The sequence below is a fragment of the Nerophis lumbriciformis genome, linkage group LG04 (genome assembly GCF_033978685.3).
Source record: "Nerophis lumbriciformis linkage group LG04, RoL_Nlum_v2.1, whole genome shotgun sequence".
Taxonomy (NCBI): Eukaryota; Metazoa; Chordata; class Actinopteri; order Syngnathiformes; family Syngnathidae; genus Nerophis; species Nerophis lumbriciformis.
In genome coordinates this window covers 13,372,684-13,393,715 of record NC_084551.2, presented here as the reverse complement: position 1 = coordinate 13,393,715, position 21,032 = coordinate 13,372,684, and the positions used below count along the sequence as shown (strand labels likewise).

The window sequence follows — 21,032 nt, the reverse complement described above, 5'->3', positions numbered from 1 at the left end:
ACTGGTTAATAGTGCTATTATAAAGTGCAATGTCAGCACAATTTTCTTTCCTGCAATTTAAAATGCACTTGTTTTAATAAATAAATACAGCGTTTGAAAAGCATACACAATCTGTGTTAATATATTAGTCTGTGGTTAAAAGGACTTGAAAGGACTCGAAACTCAAAATGCAGGACTTAGGACTTGACTTGAGACTTTCCAGTCTTGACTTTGGACTTGACTCGGGGCTTGCCTGTCTTGACTCGGGACTTGACTCGGACTTGAGGGCAAAGACTTGAGACTTACTTGTGACTTGCAAAACAATGACTTGGTCCCACCTCTGACAGTTGCTAAAACTTTTGTTCAATTCCTGTTATCAATTTATTCACAATATACTCCATAAGTAACCACAATAAAAAATACATAATACTCGGTGAAGTTAGTTACATTTCATATGGTGAGATAAGTAAGATTATTTTGAAAATGAATGGATGGATGAAATACGTTCAGAATGTTTATCATGGTTCTTCTTCTTTGTACTTTGTAAACACTTTAAGTTTGAAGAGTTTCTTGAAGTGGATCATATTATAGTACATTGTTTTGGTTATGTTTTACTATTGCACAACTGGTTCCGAATAAGTGTTTTGGACTTTCTGGAATATATAAATGTTTTACTACACGTACAATATAAACTAAAAATAAATAACTCTGTAAGATGTTTTGGAGCTTGTTTTCTTGTTTAAGTATTTCTAAGAAGTAACATTTTAATGAACCATTTGACATAAACGCTACACTGCTTGGACCAGGGGTGTCTAAAGCGGCCATTTCAGTCCCAAAACATTTTTTTTTAAACTTAAAAAAACACAGCAAAAGTTTAAATAAAGAGCAATAAGTTACAAAGTAATGAGAAAAAGTTGAAATAATAATATGCGCTGTCCCCTATTGTGCTGTTTCCAAATATCGTTGAAAGGGTAAAAGAAACCATATTTTTGGGAGTATTAATAGATGATCAAATGAACTGGAAATCTCATATACAAAACATACAACATAAGGTGGTAAAAAACATTTCAATAATGAATCCTGGGCCAAAAATCACTTCATATTCTCTACTGCTCGCTAGTGTTACCATATCTGAGTTATTGTGCAGAAATATGGGGAAATAACTACAAATGTGCGCTACATTCGCTAACCGTGTTACAAAAAAGATCAGTTAGAATAATACATAATGTTGGACATAGAGAAAATACAAACCCTTTATTTATTGAGTCAAAAATATTAAAGTTTGATGATTTGGTAATATTGCAAACAGCTTAAATGATGTACAAAGCAAACTATAACCTGCTACCAAAGAATGTACAACAATTCTTCTCAACTAAAGAGGAAAAATATAACCTTAGAGGAAAAAATAATTTAAAACATGTACGGCGTGGCGCAGTGGGAGAGTGGCCGTGCGCGACCCGAGTGTCCCTGGTTCAATCCCCACCTAGTACCAACCTCGTCATGTCCGTTGTGTCCTGAGCAAGACACTTCACCCTTGCTCCTGATGGGTGCTGGTTAGCGCCTTGCATGGCAAACAGTGTGTGAATGTGTGTGTGAATGGGTAAATGTGGAAGTAGTGTCAAAGCGCTTTGAGTACCTTGAAGGTAGAAAAGCGCTATACAAGTACAACTCATTGATCATTTATTTATTTATTATATGCACGTACAACACTTAGATATTTTAGCATATCAGTATGTGGAATTAAATTACGGAATGGATTAAGTAAAGAAGTTAAAAATTGTACTCATATGATCCAGTTCAAGAGGTTGTTCAAAATAATAGTGCTTACAAAGTACAAAGAAGAAGAATTATGAGAAATACTTCCAACCTTATTGAAAATAAGATATTCTTCATCTCAGTATGTTAATAATGACTGAATGAATTCATTAAATATTACAAAACTGTTGTGTATACTAATTCATAGATGTTATTTTATTATATAAAAAGGTCAGTAAATGATTCTATATATTTGTAAACGCTCTGAAGTGGGAAAGGGGTAGGATTAAATAAGCTTTGCTTCTTCCTACTCCTTTTCAGGCATGATGTAAAATGAAATGATATGAAATTGTGTGATGTATTATACTGTAAGTGTGTTCATGTTCGAAATAAACTAAAGAAAGACAGAAAGAATTTGCGTAATTGCCCATGACACATTTGCAAAAAGTGAGCAAAAACTAGAAATATGTTTTGAAATACAAACAAACTTTCCTCTATTTACTTTTTTCATGCCACAACAAAATGCCACCAGCAGGTGCTCTTAGATGGGTTAGGAGCCCACAGCTGCACCAAAGATCCCCACGAGATTTGTCACCGGTTGCCTTTTTGATGAAAACATTATCGAGAGGGCTCTAATTATAAGTTATCCACACTGATGATCCCTCCTGCTCTGTTTTCTTATTCTCTGCAAAACCAGGGGCCTCATTTACGAAACTGTTTGTGGATTTCACCATGAAACATTGAGTAAACATTAAACTCAGAATGCACATACACACAGATTTATAAAACAGATAATGTTTTCATTATTTCTCACTCTTTATTTTGCCGAATAATGCAAAGCAGACAGTTGCTTGACACCAAATCCCCATGAGCAATATTTAAAGCTCTTGTGAGCAATTATCACACATACAACATCATTTCAATATACATTTTGACACAATAAATGTGTTTTTGTACAATTGTTTATCTTGTAAAAAATATTTTAGTGGTAATGATAATAATATAAATTGCATAATAGTTGTGTATATGCAGCACGGCGACGCAAGATCCAAACATTTGCACTCTAACCTTGTTATGAACTCCCAAAGTCTAAATGTATTGAAAATAAATAAATGTAACCATAATATGATTTTATCTAACCAATTATTGTGCTGCAATACATGTTTTTTGTTGTTAATTCTTGAAAAAACTGTTACACTGTTTGGCCAAATGGCCACATACAAACTCAAAGATGCACCTCCTGACCTATAGTGCAACCATTTATTTAGAGTGTCCGCCCTGAGATCGGTAGGTCGTGAGTTCAAACCCCGGTCGAGTCATACCAAAGACTATATATATATTTTTTATTATTATGTTTTTTTTTTGTTTTTTTAATCAACATAAAAAACACAAGATACACTTACAATTAGTGCACCAACCCAAACAACCTCCCTCCCCCATTTACACTCATTCACACAAAAGGGTTGTTTCTTTCTGTTATTAATATTCTGGTCCCTACATTATATATCAATATATATCAATACAGTCTGCAAGGGATACAGTCCGTAAGCACACATGATTGTGCGTGCTGCTGGTGTTATGATCCGCTGCCCGGATCATATTTTTGTTTACGTTTTCGAGGCACTGGTGTTTTTTTTTAGTTTTGGACTCCTTGAGTGCCTGTTTGTACACCTGAGTTTGTTGCCATGGCTGCTTATTGTTTTCACCTGCCGCGTGTGTTCCCGACGCGCACCTGTTTGTCATCACTGACATTATTATTTAAGCCTGCCTTCCCCGTCAGTCTGTCTTGCTTCCTAGTTTGCCTTTTGCAACAGTAGACGACTTTTGTTCTTGCTCTGTACCTGCTAGCTTCCACGCTAGGCTCTGTTACTCGCTAGCTCCCACGCTAGCCACCTTTAGTTTTTACCGTATGTGCTATGAGCACCCTTTTCTTTGTTCCTTCTGATTTATTCGGTAAATAAATCATTTTTTTTACCTTCACGCTGTGTCCGAAGTCCGTTGCATCCTGAGAGACGAAAACCCCGCATCACCATGCGACCCGGTCGTCACAGCTGGTCCACTAATAGTACTAACCTTTAACAGTTAATTTTATTCATTTTCATTAATTACTAGTTTCTATGTAACGGTTTTTATATTGTTTTACCTTCCTTTTTGTTCAAGAAAATGTTTTTAATTTATTTATCTTATTTTATTTTATTTATTTATTTTTTAAAAAGGACCTAATCTTCACCATACCTGCTTGTCCAAATTAGGCATAATAATGTCTTAATTCCACGACTGTATATATCGGTTGATATCGGTATCGGTAAATAAAGAGTTGGACAATATCGGAATATCGGATATCGGCAAAAAGCCATTATCGGACATCCCTTATTGAGACGCAAAACTCCAAGTGGTGGCTTCAGTTTACTTGCAGTTTGTTTTTTGGAAGATGTTATAGCAGGGGTCGGGAAGCTTTTTGGCTGAGAGAGTCATGAAAGCCAAATATTTTAAAATGTATTTCCGTGAGAGCCATATAATATTTTTTTAACACTGAATACAACTAGATGCGTGCATTTTTAAGTAAGACCAACATTTTTAGAGTATAATAAGTCTCTTATTCTTTTTAATAACATTGTTATTCTGAAGCTAACCAATAATAAATAAAATACTTCTTACCATTAATGCGACTTCTTGAACAGGTGCGGTAGAAAACGGATGGATGGATTAAAATGCATGAGAATGTTTTATATTTTGAACGTTATTCTTAACACCATGATTACCAGCGGAATTATTCATTACTTATCGTGTTAAGCAATGTCAGCTAAGATTGATCTGAGAGCCAGATGCAGTCATCAAAAGAGCCACATCTGGCTCTAGAGCAGTGGTTCTTAACCTGGGTTCGATTGAACCCTAGGGGTTCGGTGAGTCGGTCTCAGGGGTTCGGCGTATTATGGATACCCCCAAACAATGTTCCCTCTAATTTTCCATCTGATTTGCAGGCTGTTTGATTGATCGATTGAAACTTTTACTAGTAGATTGCAAAGGAAGATAATACATTATATGAAACAGTACAGTTTACACAGTACAGTACATATTCCGTACAATTGACCACTAAATGGTGACATCCGAATACGATTTTCAATTTGTTTAAGTCGGGGTCCACGTTAATCAATTCATGGTAATGTGTGTAATTTGTTGTGAATTCATACACTGTGTTGGTTTTGTTCTTTGAACAAGGTGATGTCCATGCACGGTTCATTTTGTGCATCAGTAAAAAAAAACATAAATTTTTCTTGAATTTGAAGAAAAAAAAACATTTTATTTTTCACTAAAGAAGGGTTCGGTGAATGCGCATATGAAACTGGTGGGGTTCGGTACCTCCAACAAGGTTAAAGGCCTACTGAAATGCGATTTTCTTATTCAAACGGGGATAGCAGGTCCATTCTATGTGTCATACTTGATCATTTCGCGATATTGCCATATTTTTGCTGAAAGGATTTAGTAGAGAACATCGACGATAAAGTTCGCAACTTTTGGTCGCTGATAAAAAAGCCTTGCCTGTACTGAAAGTAGCAGACGAGTAGCGTGACGTCACAGGTTGTGGAGCTCCTCACATCCGCACAATCATGGTCACCAGCAGCGAGAGCGATTCGGACCGAGAAAGCGACGATTTCCCCATTAATTTGAGCGAGGATGAAAGATTCGTGGATGAGGAAAGTGAGAGTGAAGGACTAGAGGGCAGTGGGAGCGATTCAGATAGGGAAGATGCTGTGAGAGGCGGGTGGGACCTGATATTCAGCTGGGAATGACTAAAACAGTAAATAAACACAAGACATATATATACTCTATTAGCCACAACACAACCAGGCTTATATTTAATATGCCACAAATGAATCCCGCATAACAAACACCTCCCCCCTCCTGTCCATATAACCCGCCAATACAACTCAAATACCTGCACAACACACTCAATCCCACAGCCCAAAGTACCGTTCACCTCCCCAAAGTTCATACAGCACATACAGGTAAAAGCCAGTAAATTAGAATATTTTGAAAAACTTGATTTATTTCAGTAATTGCATTCAAAAGGTGTAACTTGTACATTATATTTATTCATTGCACACAGACTGATGCATTCAAATGTTTATTTCATTTAATTTTGATGATTTGAAGTGGCAACAAATGAAAATCCAAAATTCCGTGTGTCACAAAATTAGAATATTGTGTAAGGCTAATACAAAAAAGGGATTTTTAGAAATGTTGGCCAACTGAAAAGTATGAAAATGAAAAATATGAGCATGTACAATACTCAATACTTGGTTGGAGCTCCTTTTGCCTCAATTACTGCGTTAATGCGGCGTGGCATGGAGTCGATGAGTTTCTGGCACTGCTCAGGTGTTATGAGAGCCCAGGTTGCTCTGATAGTGGCCTTCAACTCTTCTGCGTTTTTGGGTCTGGCATTCTGCATCTTCCTTTTCACAATACCCCACAGATTTTCTATGGGGCTAAGGTCAGGGGAGTTGGCGGGCCAATTTAGAACAGAAATACCATGGTCCGTAAACCAGGCACGGGTAGATTTTGCGCTGTGTGCAGGCGCCAAGTCCTGTTGGAACTTGAAATCTCCATCTCCATAGAGCAGGTCAGCAGCAGGAAGCATGAAGTGCTCTAAAACTTGCTGGTAGACGGCTGCGTTGACCCTGGATCTCAGGAAACAGAGTGGACCGACACCAGCAGATGACATGGCACCCCAAACCATCACTGATGGTGGAAACTTTACACTAGACTTCAGGCAACGTGGATCCTGTGCCTCTCCTGTCTTCCTCCAGACTCTGGGACCTCGATTTCCAAAGGAAATGCAAAATTTGCATGGTTGGGTGATGGTTTGGGGTGCCATGTCATCTGCTGGTGTCGGTCCACTCTGTTTCCTGAGATCCAGGGTCAACGCAGCCGTCTACCAGCAAGTTTTAGAGCACTTCATGCTTCCTGCTGCTGACCTGCTCTATGGAGATGGAGATTTCAAGTTCCAACAGGACTTGGCGCCTGCACACAGCGCAAAATCTACCCGTGCCTGGTTTACGGACCATGGTATTTCTGTTCTAAATTGGCCCGCCAACTCCCCTGACCTTAGCCCCATAGAAAATCTGTGGGGTATTGTGAAAAGGAAGATACAGAATGCCAGACCCAAAAACGCAGAAGAGTTGAAGGCCACTATCAGAGCAACCTGGGCTCTCATAACACCTGAGCAGTGCCAGAAACTCATCGACTCCATGCCACGCCGCATTAACGCAGTAATTGAGGCAAAAGGAGCTCCAACCAAGTATTGAGTATTGTACATGCTCATATTTTTCATTTTCATACTTTTCAGTTGGCCAACATTTCTAAAAATCCCTTTTTTGTATTAGCCTTAAGTAATATTCAAATTTTGTGACACACGGAATTTTGGATTTTCATTTGTTGCCACTTCAAATCATCAAAATTAAATGAAATAAACATTTGAATGCATCAGTCTGTGTGCAATGAATAAATATAATGTACAAGTTACACCTTTTGAATGCAATTACTGAAATAAATCAAGTTTTTTAAAATATTCTAATTTACTGGCTTTTACCTGTATATTTCCCCAAAGTCCCCAAAGTTACGTACGTGACATGCACATAGTGGCACGCACGTACGGGCAAGCGATCAAATGTTTGGAAGCCGCAGCTGCATGCGTACTCACGGTACCGCGTCTGCGCATCCAACTCAAAGTCCTCCAGGTAAGAGTCTCTGTTGTCCCAGTTCTCCACAGGCCAATGGTAAAGCTTGACTGTCATCTTCCGGGAATGTAAACAATGAAACACCGGCTGTGTTTGTGTTGCTGCAGTCGGCCGCAATACACCGCTTCCCACCTACAGCTTTCTTCTTTGCCGTCTCCATTGTTCATTGAACAAATTGCAAAAGATTCACCAACACAGATGTCCAGAAGACTGTGGAATTTTGCGATGAAAACAGACGACTTAATAGCTGGCCACCATGCTGTCCCAAAATGTCCTCCACAATCCGTGACGTCACGCGCTGACGTCATCATACCGAGACGTTTTCAGCAGGATATTTCGCCCAAAATTTAAAATTGCACTTTAGTAAGCTAACCCGGCTGTATTGGCATGTGTTGCAATGTTAAGATTTCATCATTGATATATAAACTATCAGACTGCGTGGTCGGTAGTAGTGGGTTTCAGTAGGCCTTTAAAGGGGAACATTATCACCAGACCTATGTAAGCGTCAATATATACCTTGATGTTGCAGAAAAAAGACCATATATTTTTTTAACCGATTTCCGAACTCGAAATGGGTGAATTTTGGCGAATTAAACGCATTTCTATTATTCGCTCTCGGAGCGATGACGTCACGTTGTGACGTCACATCGGGAAGCAATCCGCCATTTTCTCAAACACATTACAAACACAGAGTCAAATCAACTCTGTTATTTTCCGTTTTTTCGACTGTTTTCCGTACCTTGGAGACATCATGCCTCGTCGGTGTGTTGTCGGAGGGTGTAACAACACGAACAGGGATGGATTCAAGTTGCACCAGTGGCCAAAGATGCGAAAGTGGCAAGAAATTGGACGTTTGTTCCGCACACTTTACCGACAAAAGCTATGCTACGACAGAGATGGCAAGAATGTGTGGATATCCTGCGACACTCAAAGCAGATGCATTTCCAACAATAAAGTCAAAGAAATCTGCCGCCAGACCCCCAGGAAAAGAGAGCGGATGAGGGTATGTCTACAGAAAATATTAATTGATGAAAACTGGGCTGTCTGCACTCTCAAAGTGCATGTTGTTGCCAAATGTATTTCATATGCTGTAAACCAGTTGTTAGTTTCCTTTAATGCCAAACAAACACATACCAATCGTTGGTTAGAAGGCGATCGCCGAATTCGTCCTCACTTTCTCCCGTGTCGCTGGCTGTCGTGTCGTTTTCGTCTGTTTCGCTTGCATACGGTTCAAACCGATATGGCTCAATAGCTTCAGTTTCTTCTTCAATTTCGTTTTCGCTACCTGCCTCCACACTACAACCATCCGTTTCAATACATTCGTAATCTGTTGAATCGCTTAAGCCGCTGAAATCCGAGTCTGAATCCGAGCTAATGTCGCTATACCTTGCTGTTCTATCCGCCATGTTTGTTTGTATCGGCATCACTATGTGACGTCACAGGAAAATGGACAGGTGTATATAACGATGGTTAAAATCAGGCACTTTGAAGCTTTTTTTTAGGGATATTGCATGATGGGTAAAATTTTGAAAAAAACTTCGAAAAATAAAATAAGCCACTGGGAACTGATTTTTAATGGTTTTAACCCTTCTGAAATTGTGATAATGTTCCCCTTTAAGAACCACTGCTCTAGAGCCATAGGTTCCCTACCCCTGTGTTATAGGATTGCATATGACATCAGATATGTATTTCAAAACCTCACCTTCCCACTCGTGACTTGAGGTGTGATTAGATTGTCAATTAGATGGGGAGGAGCTCCCTCTCTCTTGTGTTGAACTGATGGTGCGACCCCCAGACATGGAAAACCCCTGACAAAAGCAATGGCTTTTTTTTTTTTTTTTTTTTAACTTTATCTGCTGCTGGAGTCTTTCTAGAGAGAGAGTGCGCGCGATACGACAACGCGTGGATCGCATCCCCGGGTGCAGCCGCATCTGCGTGCACGCGCGGGCACACGCTAATAGGTAATTTGAGTGGGAATGCGCGGCAGAGCAGCTGATGTGCGCGGGGAGGAAATGCCGCTCCCGGCCGCGGTGTAGGATGCGTCCCCGCCTCTGCCTTCTCGCGGGCGGCCACTCGCCTATCGCAGCCCCCCGGGAGGACATTTTTGCACCGGCACTGCGCTCTTGCGGCACGACCGAAGAATTATGACCGAAAGATCCCGCCCGGAATCATCCGATGACACATTCTGGCCGGGAGCCGCAGGAGAAATATGGAACTTGATCGGCGTCGTGCTCGCGTTTTTTAACGCGCCCGGGGAGATCGTAATCAGCGCGCACCGCGGAGAGGAATGTGCTCCGGAGGCTCCGGGATGTATCGCGGCTGAAAGGAAGCCCGCAAAGCCGGCAGGAACGAGAGAAAGCAGAGGGTGAAAAATGCAGTTTGAGACATTGCGTCAGTTCTGTAGCTCGGTTCTGTCCCATTTTAATGGGGCTTTCACTGCGCCTCAGAACATCCTGCAGACTGAGCTGCTGGAGCAGGCTCTGAGCAACATAGGGTGAGTGCTGGCTTTGCGGGGACGTGCCCTCATTTACGAGGAAGGGCTTCCCCGTCGCCGTGTCCAACGAGTATTGGTGGTGGGAGGATTGTGGCGTTTATTGATCCGCAGCCATGCCCGCGTAATGACAACCTCCACGGAGGAGTGAGGTTGCTGCAGACCTTTTTTTCTGCATTGTAACGTGTGTGTGTGTGTGTGTGTGTGTGTGCGTGTGTGTGTGTGTGTGTGTGTGTGTGTGTGTGTGTGTGTGTGTGTGTGTGTGTGTGTGTGTGTGTGTGCGCGTGTGCGTGCTCCAACTTCAAATAATAACCAGTTTGTGCATGGTTGAAGGATCGTATTGCGCTTGTGTCTGCGTGGGTGTGCGTGTTTGCTCCAGCGCGCCACTGCTGCAGCCCGTGCGTGTGTGTGTGTGTGTGTGTGTGTGTTCTGGCAATGCTTTCTTAATGGGGACATCGCTCTGTTTACACAGTCATCTTTAGGGGACCTCTGACGGTAGTGGGGCCAAAAAAAACAGGTCCCCTAAAGTATGGGTGTCAAACTCTGGCCCGTGGGCCAAATTTAGCCCTTGAGGCGCTATCAAATTAACACTAGAGCTGGCCCGCCGATTATATACAGCGGCGGTAACACCGCATTCACCGCTAATTCTCATACTTGCCAACCCTCCCGGGAGAGTCCCAGATTTCAGCGCCCGTCCCGAAAATCGTCACATCCGCTTTTCATCCAGTCCAACGCGTGCTGGCCCAGTCACATAATATGTGCCGCTTCAGCACGCACACAAAAGTGAATGCAAACGCATACTTGATCAACAGCGATACAATTTACACTGAGGGTTGCCGTATGAACAACTTTTAAGTTTTGTTAGAAATATACGCCACACGGAAGAGTTAGTGCTGCAAAGGGTTCTGGGTATTTGTTCTGTTGTGTTACGGTGCGGGTGTTCTCCCGAAATGTGTTTGTCACTCTTGTTTGGTGTGGATTCACAGTGTGGCGTATATTTCTAACATTGTTAAAGTTGTTTATACGGGCACCCTCAGAGTGACCTGTATCGCTGTTGATCAAGTATGCGTTGCATAAACGTGTGTGTACATACAGAAGCCGCACATATCTTGTGATTGGGCCGGCACGATGTTAGAATGGATGAAAAGCGGACGTGACGACAGCTCATGGCGGACGTTAAAGGCAGTGTCTTTAAGGCACGCCTCCAAGACTGTGGTCCGGGTGGGCTACGAGATATAATGACTGATGAACACCTTCGTTCGATAATGAAGGTTGCCTCAGCTCAAAGCCTGAGCCCCGACATTAATGAACTAGCATCCAAGAAAAGATGCTAGGTATCTGGCTTGGGCACATCAGATTAGATCAGTGTGTTGCAAAATGAGCAATTGAAAGTCCTGAATGGTTGGTTTTTTCATTATTTTATTTTCAAATTTATTAGCCTGTGGAAAAAGTTAATGTTGATTTACCTCTGAAGGCTGCAAATAGAAAAGAGGCATTCAATTTTTATTTAAATTGTATTTGATCATTATTATTTGAAACTCGATTTTGCATGTCACTATAAAGTTATATAAGCCTTGCTTGTTCAATATTCAATGCAAAACTTGTTTGGGTCCCTATTAAAAGGTTAATTTGTTCAACCTTGGCCCGCGGCTTTGTTCAGTTTTAAATTTTGTCCCACTCTGTATTTGAGTTTGACACCCCTGCCCTAAAGGGAAACCTTTTTAAATGGTTGGAAATTTGGGAAGGACAATTGGGTTACTTTGTTTATGTGTTTCAAATATTGGTAAAAGAGAAAATTAATTTGCTTGAAAAGTGAAACATTTGTTATATTGGCATTAATAGTACTGTGATTCTGTAAGGTATCCATCCTTAGTTAAAACTAATATATTTAACCAAAAACCAAATCTGGTATAGTGTTCCTTAGGATGACATTTTCATACAGCACGATTATAAAAAAGTATTACCTTAAAGTATTACCTAGTGTGTGAATGTGAGTCTGAATGTTGTCTGTCTATCTGTGTTGGCCCTGTGATGAGGTGGCGACTTGTCCAGGGTGTACACCGCCTTCCGCCCGATTGTAGCTGAGATAGGCTCCGGCGCCCCCCCGCGACCCCGAAGGGAATGAGCGGTAGTAAATGGATGGATGGATGGCATGGTCAAAAATTCAACCAGAAGCTTGTGGATGGCTACCAAAAGCGCCTTATTGCAGTGAAACTTGCCAAGGGACATGTAACCAAATATTAACATTGCTGTATGTATACTTTTGACCCAGCAGATTTGGTCACATTTTCAGTAGACCCATAATAAATTCGTAAAAGAACCAAACTTCATAAATGTTTTTTGTGACCAACAAGTATGTGCTCCAACATCACTCTATCACAAAAAAATAAGAGTTGTAGAAATGATTGGAAACTCAAGATAGCCATGACATTATGTTCTTTACAAGTGTATGTAAATGTTTGATCGCGACTGGATGTATATATATATATATATATATATATATATATATATATATATATATATATATATATATATATGTGTGTGTGTGTGTGTGTGTGTGTGTGTGTGTGTGTGTGTGTGTGTGTGTGTGTGGTGGTGTCTAGAGAAGTTGGATATGACATGATTAGTTTGCTAAATGCATGGATGCCTTCACTGGTTTTCATACCCACCCTCCTCTCCCCAAGGTGACAAAAAATATGTTCACGCCCCCCGTCCTCCCAATTGAAATTCTATTGAGAACCTAATAGTGTTGTCCCGATACCAATATTTTGGTACCGGTACTATGATATTTTGGACAACGCTGTGAATATTTCCTGAATGTTTCAAACCACACATCGTTTGGACTTTCTTTGGACTCATTCTGAGCTTGTGTATTTACCCACCAATTTCCTTTGACCGTGATTATAATACAACTGGATAACTTGCTGCAGACCTGAAGTTAGTTGCTTTTATCAGTTGCTTTTACCGGCAGCTTGGTCTTGGCTGCATGCGTCAGAGGCTCCTTTTCTCTCTCTTTTCATATCTCTCCTGCCAAGGCCATGCCTGCTAATGGGCGGCTTGCTTTTAGGTCCAACTTCCATGTATTATGCATGCGTGTCAGCAGAGGTCCTAATGGGGTGTGGGCATCTGTTCTTAGAAGATCTGAATAGTTCTGAGTTGAGTGCTCCTTGCATTTAACACACACCGAGACACTGCGACTTCCACTTGTCACCCCACCTTTTCTCCAGTCAGTTTTCACTTACACTCGTTACTAGTATTCTCCTTGATGGGTCTTCTTCGATGGGATTGGCAGCAGCGTGCTTCTGCATTCAGAGCTTTTATGAACAGCATGTACAATTAGGGTACTGTGGGGAACAAAACAAAACACAACTTTTCACCGTTGTCCGTTTGATACATAAATGTTGAAAGAATGACTACCACAATAGAAAATGTATGTCAGGGCTCTTTAAGCGGAGGACACTTTTATGCTGATTTAGGGGTATGTACAAACCCCGTTTTCATATGAGTTGGGAAATTGTGTTAGATGTAAATACAAACGGAATACAATGATTTGCAAATCCTTTTCAACCCATATTCAATTGAATGCACTACAAAGACAAGATATTTGATGTTCAAACTCAAACATTTTTTTTTTTTGCAAATAATAATTAACTTATAATTTCTTGGCTGCAACACGTGCCAAAGTAGTTGGGAAAGGGCATGTTCACCACTGTGTTACATGGCCTTTCCTTTTAACAACACTCAGTAAACGTTTGGAAACTTGCTTGATGTACAGCTTAAGTTGTTCAACAGTCCGGGCGTCTCCGTTGTGGTATTTTAGGCTTCATAATGCGCCACACATTTTCAATGGGAGACAGGTCTGGACTACAGGCAGGCCAGTCTAGTACCCGCACTCTTTTACTATGAAGCCGCGTTGATGTAACACGTGGCTTGGCATTGTCTTGCTGAAATAAGCAGGGGCGTACATGGTAACGTTGCTTGGATGGCAACATATATTGCTCCAAAACCTGTATGTACCTTTCAGCATTAATGGTGCCTTCACAGATGTGTAAGTTACCCATGTCTTGGGCACTAATACACCCCCATACCATCACAGATGCTGGCTTTTCAACTTTGCGCCTATAACAATCCAGATGGTTCTTTTCCTCTTTGGTCCGGGGGACACGACGTCCACAGTTTCCAAGAACAATTTGAAATGTGGACTCGTGAGACCACAAAACACTTTTCCACTTTGTATCTTAGATGAGCTCAGGCCCAGCGAAGCCGACGGCGTTTCTGGGTGTTGTTGATAAACGGTTTTCGCCTTGCATAGGAGAGTTTTAACTTGCACTTACAGATGTAGCGACCAACTGTAGTTACTGACAGTGGGTTTCTGAAGTGTTCCTGAGCCCATGTGGTGATATCCTTTACACACTGATGTCGCTTGTTGATGCAGTACAGCCTGAGGGATCGAAGGTCATGGGCTTACCTGCTTACGTGCAGTGATTTCTCCAGATTCTCTCAACCCTTTGATGATATTACGGAGCGTAGATGGTGAAATCCCTAAATTCCTTGCAATAGCTGGTTGAGAAAGGTTTTTCTTAAACTGTTCAACAATTTGCTCACGCATTTGTTGACAAAGTGGTGACCCTCGCCCCATCCTTGTTTGTGAATGACTGAGCATTTCATGGAATCTACTTTTATACCCAATCATGGCACCCACCTGTTCCCAATTTGCCTGTTCACCTGTGGGATGTTCCAAATAAGTGTTTGATGAGCATTCCTCAACTTTATCAGTATTTATTGCCACCTTTCCCAACTTTTTTGTCACGTGTTGCTGGCATCAAATTCTAAAGTTAATGATTATTTGCAAAAAAAAAAAAAAGTTGTTTTTGTAGCATATTCAACTGAATATGGGTTGAAAATGATTTGCAAATCTATGTATTCCGTTTATATTTACATCTAACACAATTTCCCAACTCATATGGAAACGGGGTTTGTACCTCTCCCTGTCTATGACTTATCTGCCCTACTATTTGGTGTATAACACCTGTATGTGACTCTTGGAGCAAGAAGTGTCATTGGCCTAGTGCAGGGGTCGGCAACCCAAAATGTTGAAAGAGCCATTTTGGACCAAAAATACGAAAAACAAATCTGTCTGGAGCCACAGACAATGAAAAGCCTTATATAAGTGTTATAATGAAGGCAACACATGGTGTAAGTGTCTATATTAGCTACAATAGCCTACTATCAAAATGAATATGTGTCGCAGGCTGAAGCAAATCTTTGTTGACAGAAATGTTGAAATTGTATATTTATTCCACACATTTTTACATCATTAGAAACCATTAGTGAATCAGAGGCTACTCAGAAGGTGAGATAACTCCTGGAAATTACTGGATTTTAATGTCCAAAGCTATAGATGTGTGTGTCCAAGTTAAAGGAAACGGCAGGCTGTCTTCTTCTAAAGATTTATTACAATCTTTGGCAAGCTAGGTAATGTTTGCTGTGGTCTGGAACAACATGAAATGTGTCATGAGACATGCACAACTAAATTATATACAAATAAGATAAAAGTAAAGGATAGTGAATGAGCTCAAATATACCTACAAATGAGGCATAATGATGCAATATGTACATACAGCTAGCCTAAAGAGCATGTTAGCATTGATTGGCTTGCAGTCATGCACTGACCAAATATGCCTGATTAACACTCTAACAAGTCAATAACATTAACAAAGTGCACCTTTGTGCATTCACGCACCGCTATAAATTTTTTGGTGGACAAAATGAGACAAAGGAGTGGAAGATTTTACATGTAAACAAACTGTTGCGACAAAGTCCACACTATGGTGAGTTCAAGAACCGCCAAAATTAGTAGGACAAAACGATGTTCACCAAATACTCTCATCAGTGAAGCATACACACAAACATATTAAAACAGTGGGATTTCTAACAATTGGGAAGGTTTGTGTCATGTTTGTCCCCAAACAAAAAATATACTACCTCCCGGCCCAGTGGGACTGTTTATTTACTAATTGGACTTTTTGGAGACTTGTTTATTTTCTCTTCGGACCTTCTGGGGACTTGTTGTTTTCTCTAAATGCAGGGTTTGACTTTGTTACGCAGCTTATTTTCTGTTGGTTGGTTTTCTGCCTTCTCCCAATGGGTCTGTTCTGTCCAGCTATGTGTTCTGTTGGTCGTTCAAGTGTTTTTAAAAGACGAATACCCTTTATTTGGGGCATTTGTGCTATAACATGAGTGTTTTAAAACCTGAAAACCGCTAGACTGTGATGTGCACATGCATGTTAGGTGTTCAGTCTGGGCATACAGATGCGTTTCAGCACCAGAACAACAACAACAGAACACATTGCTATTGTTCACATTTGTTTGCCCACAACATGAAATACAACATGGCTATTATCTATGGCCAAAGAAAACATACCAGTTTTTCCAAGAAACTAGTAACTTCTTATTGTCTAAGTCCAACCTGAGGGCCTGATCTGACATGAAATCCAAATACCATGTGCTAAACATTGTGTGTTAACTATACAACTGTGTGTACTATTAGTGGGCGTATAGCGTGTGATCTACTAAGACTGTGGGCCTGATTTACGAAGATTTAAGCACCACGTGCTAAATAGCATGTACTGTAAGTAGGCGTCTTGCGTGCAATCTACTAACATTGCGTGTACAATTGAAAAGTGGTGCAGACCGCCAAATTTAAATGAGGATTTTGCGTGTACTATACGGGGCATCACCACAAATACACTCTCATGTTATAATGCTCCTATCTGTGGCGTTTTGCTGTGTTTTTAAACATGTAGGAGACATGTACTGATTTGTATGGGCATTTTAGCAGCAGTTGTGCAGTGCATCTACATTGACACCACTTTTTATTCATTTTTTTTACCGCTAAAGGTGCGCTCATTGGTGAGAGTGTGCACTTATTCCGCTCTGGATGCAAAAACATGCACACTTAAAGTTTTTGTTCATATAAGAACAATTTTGATAATGTGTATCCTGTGTCTGCGATAAGGTGGCGACTTGTCCAGGGTGTACCCCACCTACCGCCCGGGTGCAGCTTGGATAGGCTCCAGCTCCCCACTAACCAAGAGGGAAAAAAAACTAAAGTCATTAAAAAAAATATTAAAGGACACCAAAGTGCATCAATTTAATTATTTTTAATCAGCTCCTGAAGTCCTCTAATGGCTATAAAATTCTAAAAAAAATATATTGCTGAATAGATGATATGTCTAATATTTTTATTTTCTGACCATCCAAAATGTTGACACACACATGTCGGAAGGAGGATTTTTGTTTGTCCATCGTGTGATCCTGTAGCCGTGTGTGGAACTGTTAATTTGCACGTGCTAAATAAAACACAAAACAGTGCTCGCAAACGATGATGAGTGTTAATAAATCAAATTGCGTGTGCTAAATAATTATATTCGCATTTTCTTCTCCCAGTATCGTTGCCGTTTTGATGATCAGCATATATTGTGCATACATATATAGTCACACTTAACAGACGCAATCCACTTTGCACACGTTCAGTGATCAGCTTTAAAGTTAAAGTTAAAGTACCAATGATTGTCACACACACACACTAGGTATGGCGAAATTATTCTCTGCATTTGACCCATCACCCTTAATCACCCCCTGGGAGGTGAGGGGAGCAGTGGGCAGCAGCAGTGGCCGCGCCCGGGAATCATTTTGGTGATTTGCGTGTGCTATCAGGTTTGCACATGTTTTAGTACACACAAACATCTTGTAAATCAGGCCCTCTGTGTACAATTGATAACTGGTGCAGACTGCCCTATTTAAAGGTTTTTTGTGTGTGCTCAATTGTTTTCACCAGGGAGATACTCATTTACTACAGATTCGATCTGACCAAACTAAGTCTGTGAGCATGAACTGATGAAGCCGACTCGGGTGAGCAGCGAAATGTCTTCTAACCATACTTGCCAACCCTCCCGTATTTTCCGGGAGACTCCCGAAATTCAGCGCCTCTCCCGAAAATCTCCCGGGACAAATTTTCTCCCGAAAATCTCCCGAAATTACGGCGGACTCAGGTCCGCAGCGTACCTGCCCAATCACGTTATAACTGTAGAATGATCAAGGGCGAGTTCTTGGTTTCTTATGTGGGTTTATTGTTAGGCAGTTTCATTAACATCCTCCCAACAGCAGTCACGTTTTTGTCTTCCGTAAAGCAGTTCGTCTGCCGTAAACAGCAATGTTGTGACACTCTTAAACAGGACAATACTGCCATCTAGTGCATTTGATGAAAGCACTTTTGTGCGTGCCACACAGCAATGCATCATCAGAGACGGTTCGAAAAATAGTGACAGAGAATTGAACAAGGATGGACAATTCAACCCTTAACTCAACAATGATTAGATGAGTGTTATGTGTGTGTATATGTGTAAATAAATGAACACTGAAATTCAAGTATTTATTATATATATATATATATATATATATATATATATATATATATATATATATATATATATATATATAATAAAATAAATATATATTTACAGCTAGAATTCACTGAAAGTCAAGTATTTCTTATATATATATATATATATATATATATGAAATACTTGACTTAGTATTTCGTCAAGTATTTCTTATATATATATATATATATATATATATATATATATATATATATATATATATACATATATAATAAAATAAATATATATTTATAGCTAGAATTCTCTAAAAGTCAAGTATTTCTTATATATATATATATATATATATATATATATATGTATATATATATATATATGAAGTACTTGACTTAGTATTTTGTCAAGTATTTCTTATATATATATATATATATATATATATATATATATATATATATTTATATATATATATATATATATGTATATATATATATATATTTATATATGAAATACTTGACTTAGTATTTTGTGAAGTATTTCTTATATATATATAAATAAAATACTTGACTTGGTGAATTCTAGCTGTAAATATACTCCTCCCCTCTTAACCACGCACCCAACCACGCCCCCCGCCCCCCACCTCCCGAAATCGGAGGTCTCAAGGTTGGCAAGTATGCTTCTAAGACAAATCAAAACAGTCCAGTTGCGATCGATTGAATGTCCAGAGATAACAATGACCTGGCTGAATGAGAAAATTCATAGACATTTACTCCACATTCATTTTATTATCAGTCCAATATTGGTATCGGGACAACCCAATTCCGACTAACAGTGTGTCACGCCACTTTCTAGAGTTTAATGTTTTTCTTAGAAGCCCATGTCCTCACTACGTATGACTTTCTCCCTCCAGATTTTAGTTTGTGCCACCTCTAATAAATTGCGCTCTCTATCGTTCAGTTGCACCGGGCCCAGACTTAGCCCCTGCCTGCAACACCTCAACCCTGTTTTTTGTACCCGAGGTCTTGGCAGCACTGAGCAGTTGTAATTAAACCAGCCTTTTATTGGCTTGGTCTTCAACAAGGGATATGTATGCAGGAATAAGGGAGGCCCCGTTTTATTGCCTGGTTGTCTGACAGAGGAGTTTAGATGCTTTCACACTGGAGATAGGACACAAAGAAGTGGCTAAAGAGAGCAACATAGTCAAGAGAAAATGATAGCAGCACAAAAGAAAATGGATGAGTATTGAATCAATATGTCCTCCTCACAAAAAACTATCTCACAATCAGACTGAGACAGTGAGAGAGAAATAAGGCAGATTGTAGCTGGCAGTTAGTTGTACTGTGTACCGAGGGGCTAATGTTCTCAACCCCTGCTTTGCTTCCCTGGACGATAATAATCCTGTTTCCCCACCAGGGAGGTGAAATTACCTTTGGCAGCTTTGGGTTGCAGGTTGCCTCAGCACAGTGCCACAGCCGGAGGTACACGTGATGTCAACCCGCTGGATGTACATTATGTACACATCTGAGTGGGCAGATCATTGTATACAGTGAAACAGGATGAGCAAGGTACAGAGAGGCAGCGACAATGAACAGTTGGAGTACTTTTCAACAGAAATGTCGGCATCTTGCAGAGCTGTGTCATAGACCCTTTTCATGCTGCATGAAGCGAAACGGATTCCCTTAAAGGTTGAATAGGCATTTGTGTGTGTGACCCACGACCTTAGAGTATTAGTAATAGTCGAGTGACAGTAGTTGCAGAATTTTCTCTATTTTACCTTTATATAGCGTATGAACTAGTGTTGTCCTGATACCAATATTTTGGTACAGAGACCAAAATTATTTTGGTACTTTTCGGTACTCTTCTAAATAAAGGGGACCACAAAAAATTGCATTATTGGCTTTTATGTTAACAAAAAATCGCATGGTACATTAAACATATGTTTCTTATTGCAAGTTTGTCCTTAAATAAAATAGTGAACATACAAGACAACTTGTCTTTTTGTTAGTAAGTAAGCAAACAAAGACTCCTATTATAGTCTGCTGACGTATGCAGTAACATATTGTGTCATTTATCTACCTATTATTTTGTCAAAATTATTAAGGACAAGTGGTAGAAAATGAATTATTAATCTACTTGTTCATTTACTGTTAATATCTGCCTACTCAGTGGCCTAGTGGTTAGAGTGTCCGCCCTGAGATCGGTAAGTTGTGAGTTCAAACCCCGGCCGAGTCATACCAAAAGACTATAAAAATGGGACCCATTAACTCCCTGCTTGGCACTCAGCATCAAGGTTTGGAATTGAGGGTTAAATCACCAAAAATATGATTCCCGGGCGCGGCACCTCACCGCTGCTGCCCACTGCTCCCCTCACCTCCCAGGGGGTGATCAAGGGGATGGGTCAAATGCAGAGGACAAATTTCACCACACCTAGTGTGTGTGTGACAATCATTGGTACTTTAACTTTACTTTCTCTTTTAACATGTTCTATCTACACCTTTGTTAAAATGTAATAATGACTTATTCTTATGTTGTTTGGATGCTTTACATTAGTTTTGGATGATACCACAAATTTGGGTATCGCGCCGATACGAAGTAGTTACAGGATCATACATTGGTCATATTCTAAGTCCTCATGTGTCTAGGGACATATTTCCTGAGTTTACAAACATA

The 21,032-nt window shown here is 40.1% G+C and overlaps 1 protein-coding gene across 27 annotated transcripts in view; it reads left to right on the top strand.

Moving 5' to 3' along the window:
• The window catches only part of rims2a (regulating synaptic membrane exocytosis 2a), a 343,114-nt gene that overhangs the window by 119,270 nt on the left and 202,812 nt on the right, over nucleotides 1–21,032 (top strand). For 2 of the 27 annotated variants that reach the window (XM_061949316.2, XM_061949308.2), the window contains exon 1: nucleotides 9,522–9,966. The exons of 22 other annotated variants lie outside the window; for them this stretch is intronic. In XM_061949316.2, the coding sequence (XP_061805300.1) occupies nucleotides 9,845–9,966 (122 nt within the window). In that variant the 5' untranslated portion in view covers nucleotides 9,522–9,844. Of the gene's footprint in view, nucleotides 1–9,520; nucleotides 9,967–21,032 lie in introns of those variants that run through there. 3 more of the 27 variants (XM_072912971.1, XM_072912972.1, XM_061949301.2) reach the window with 2 other exon arrangements.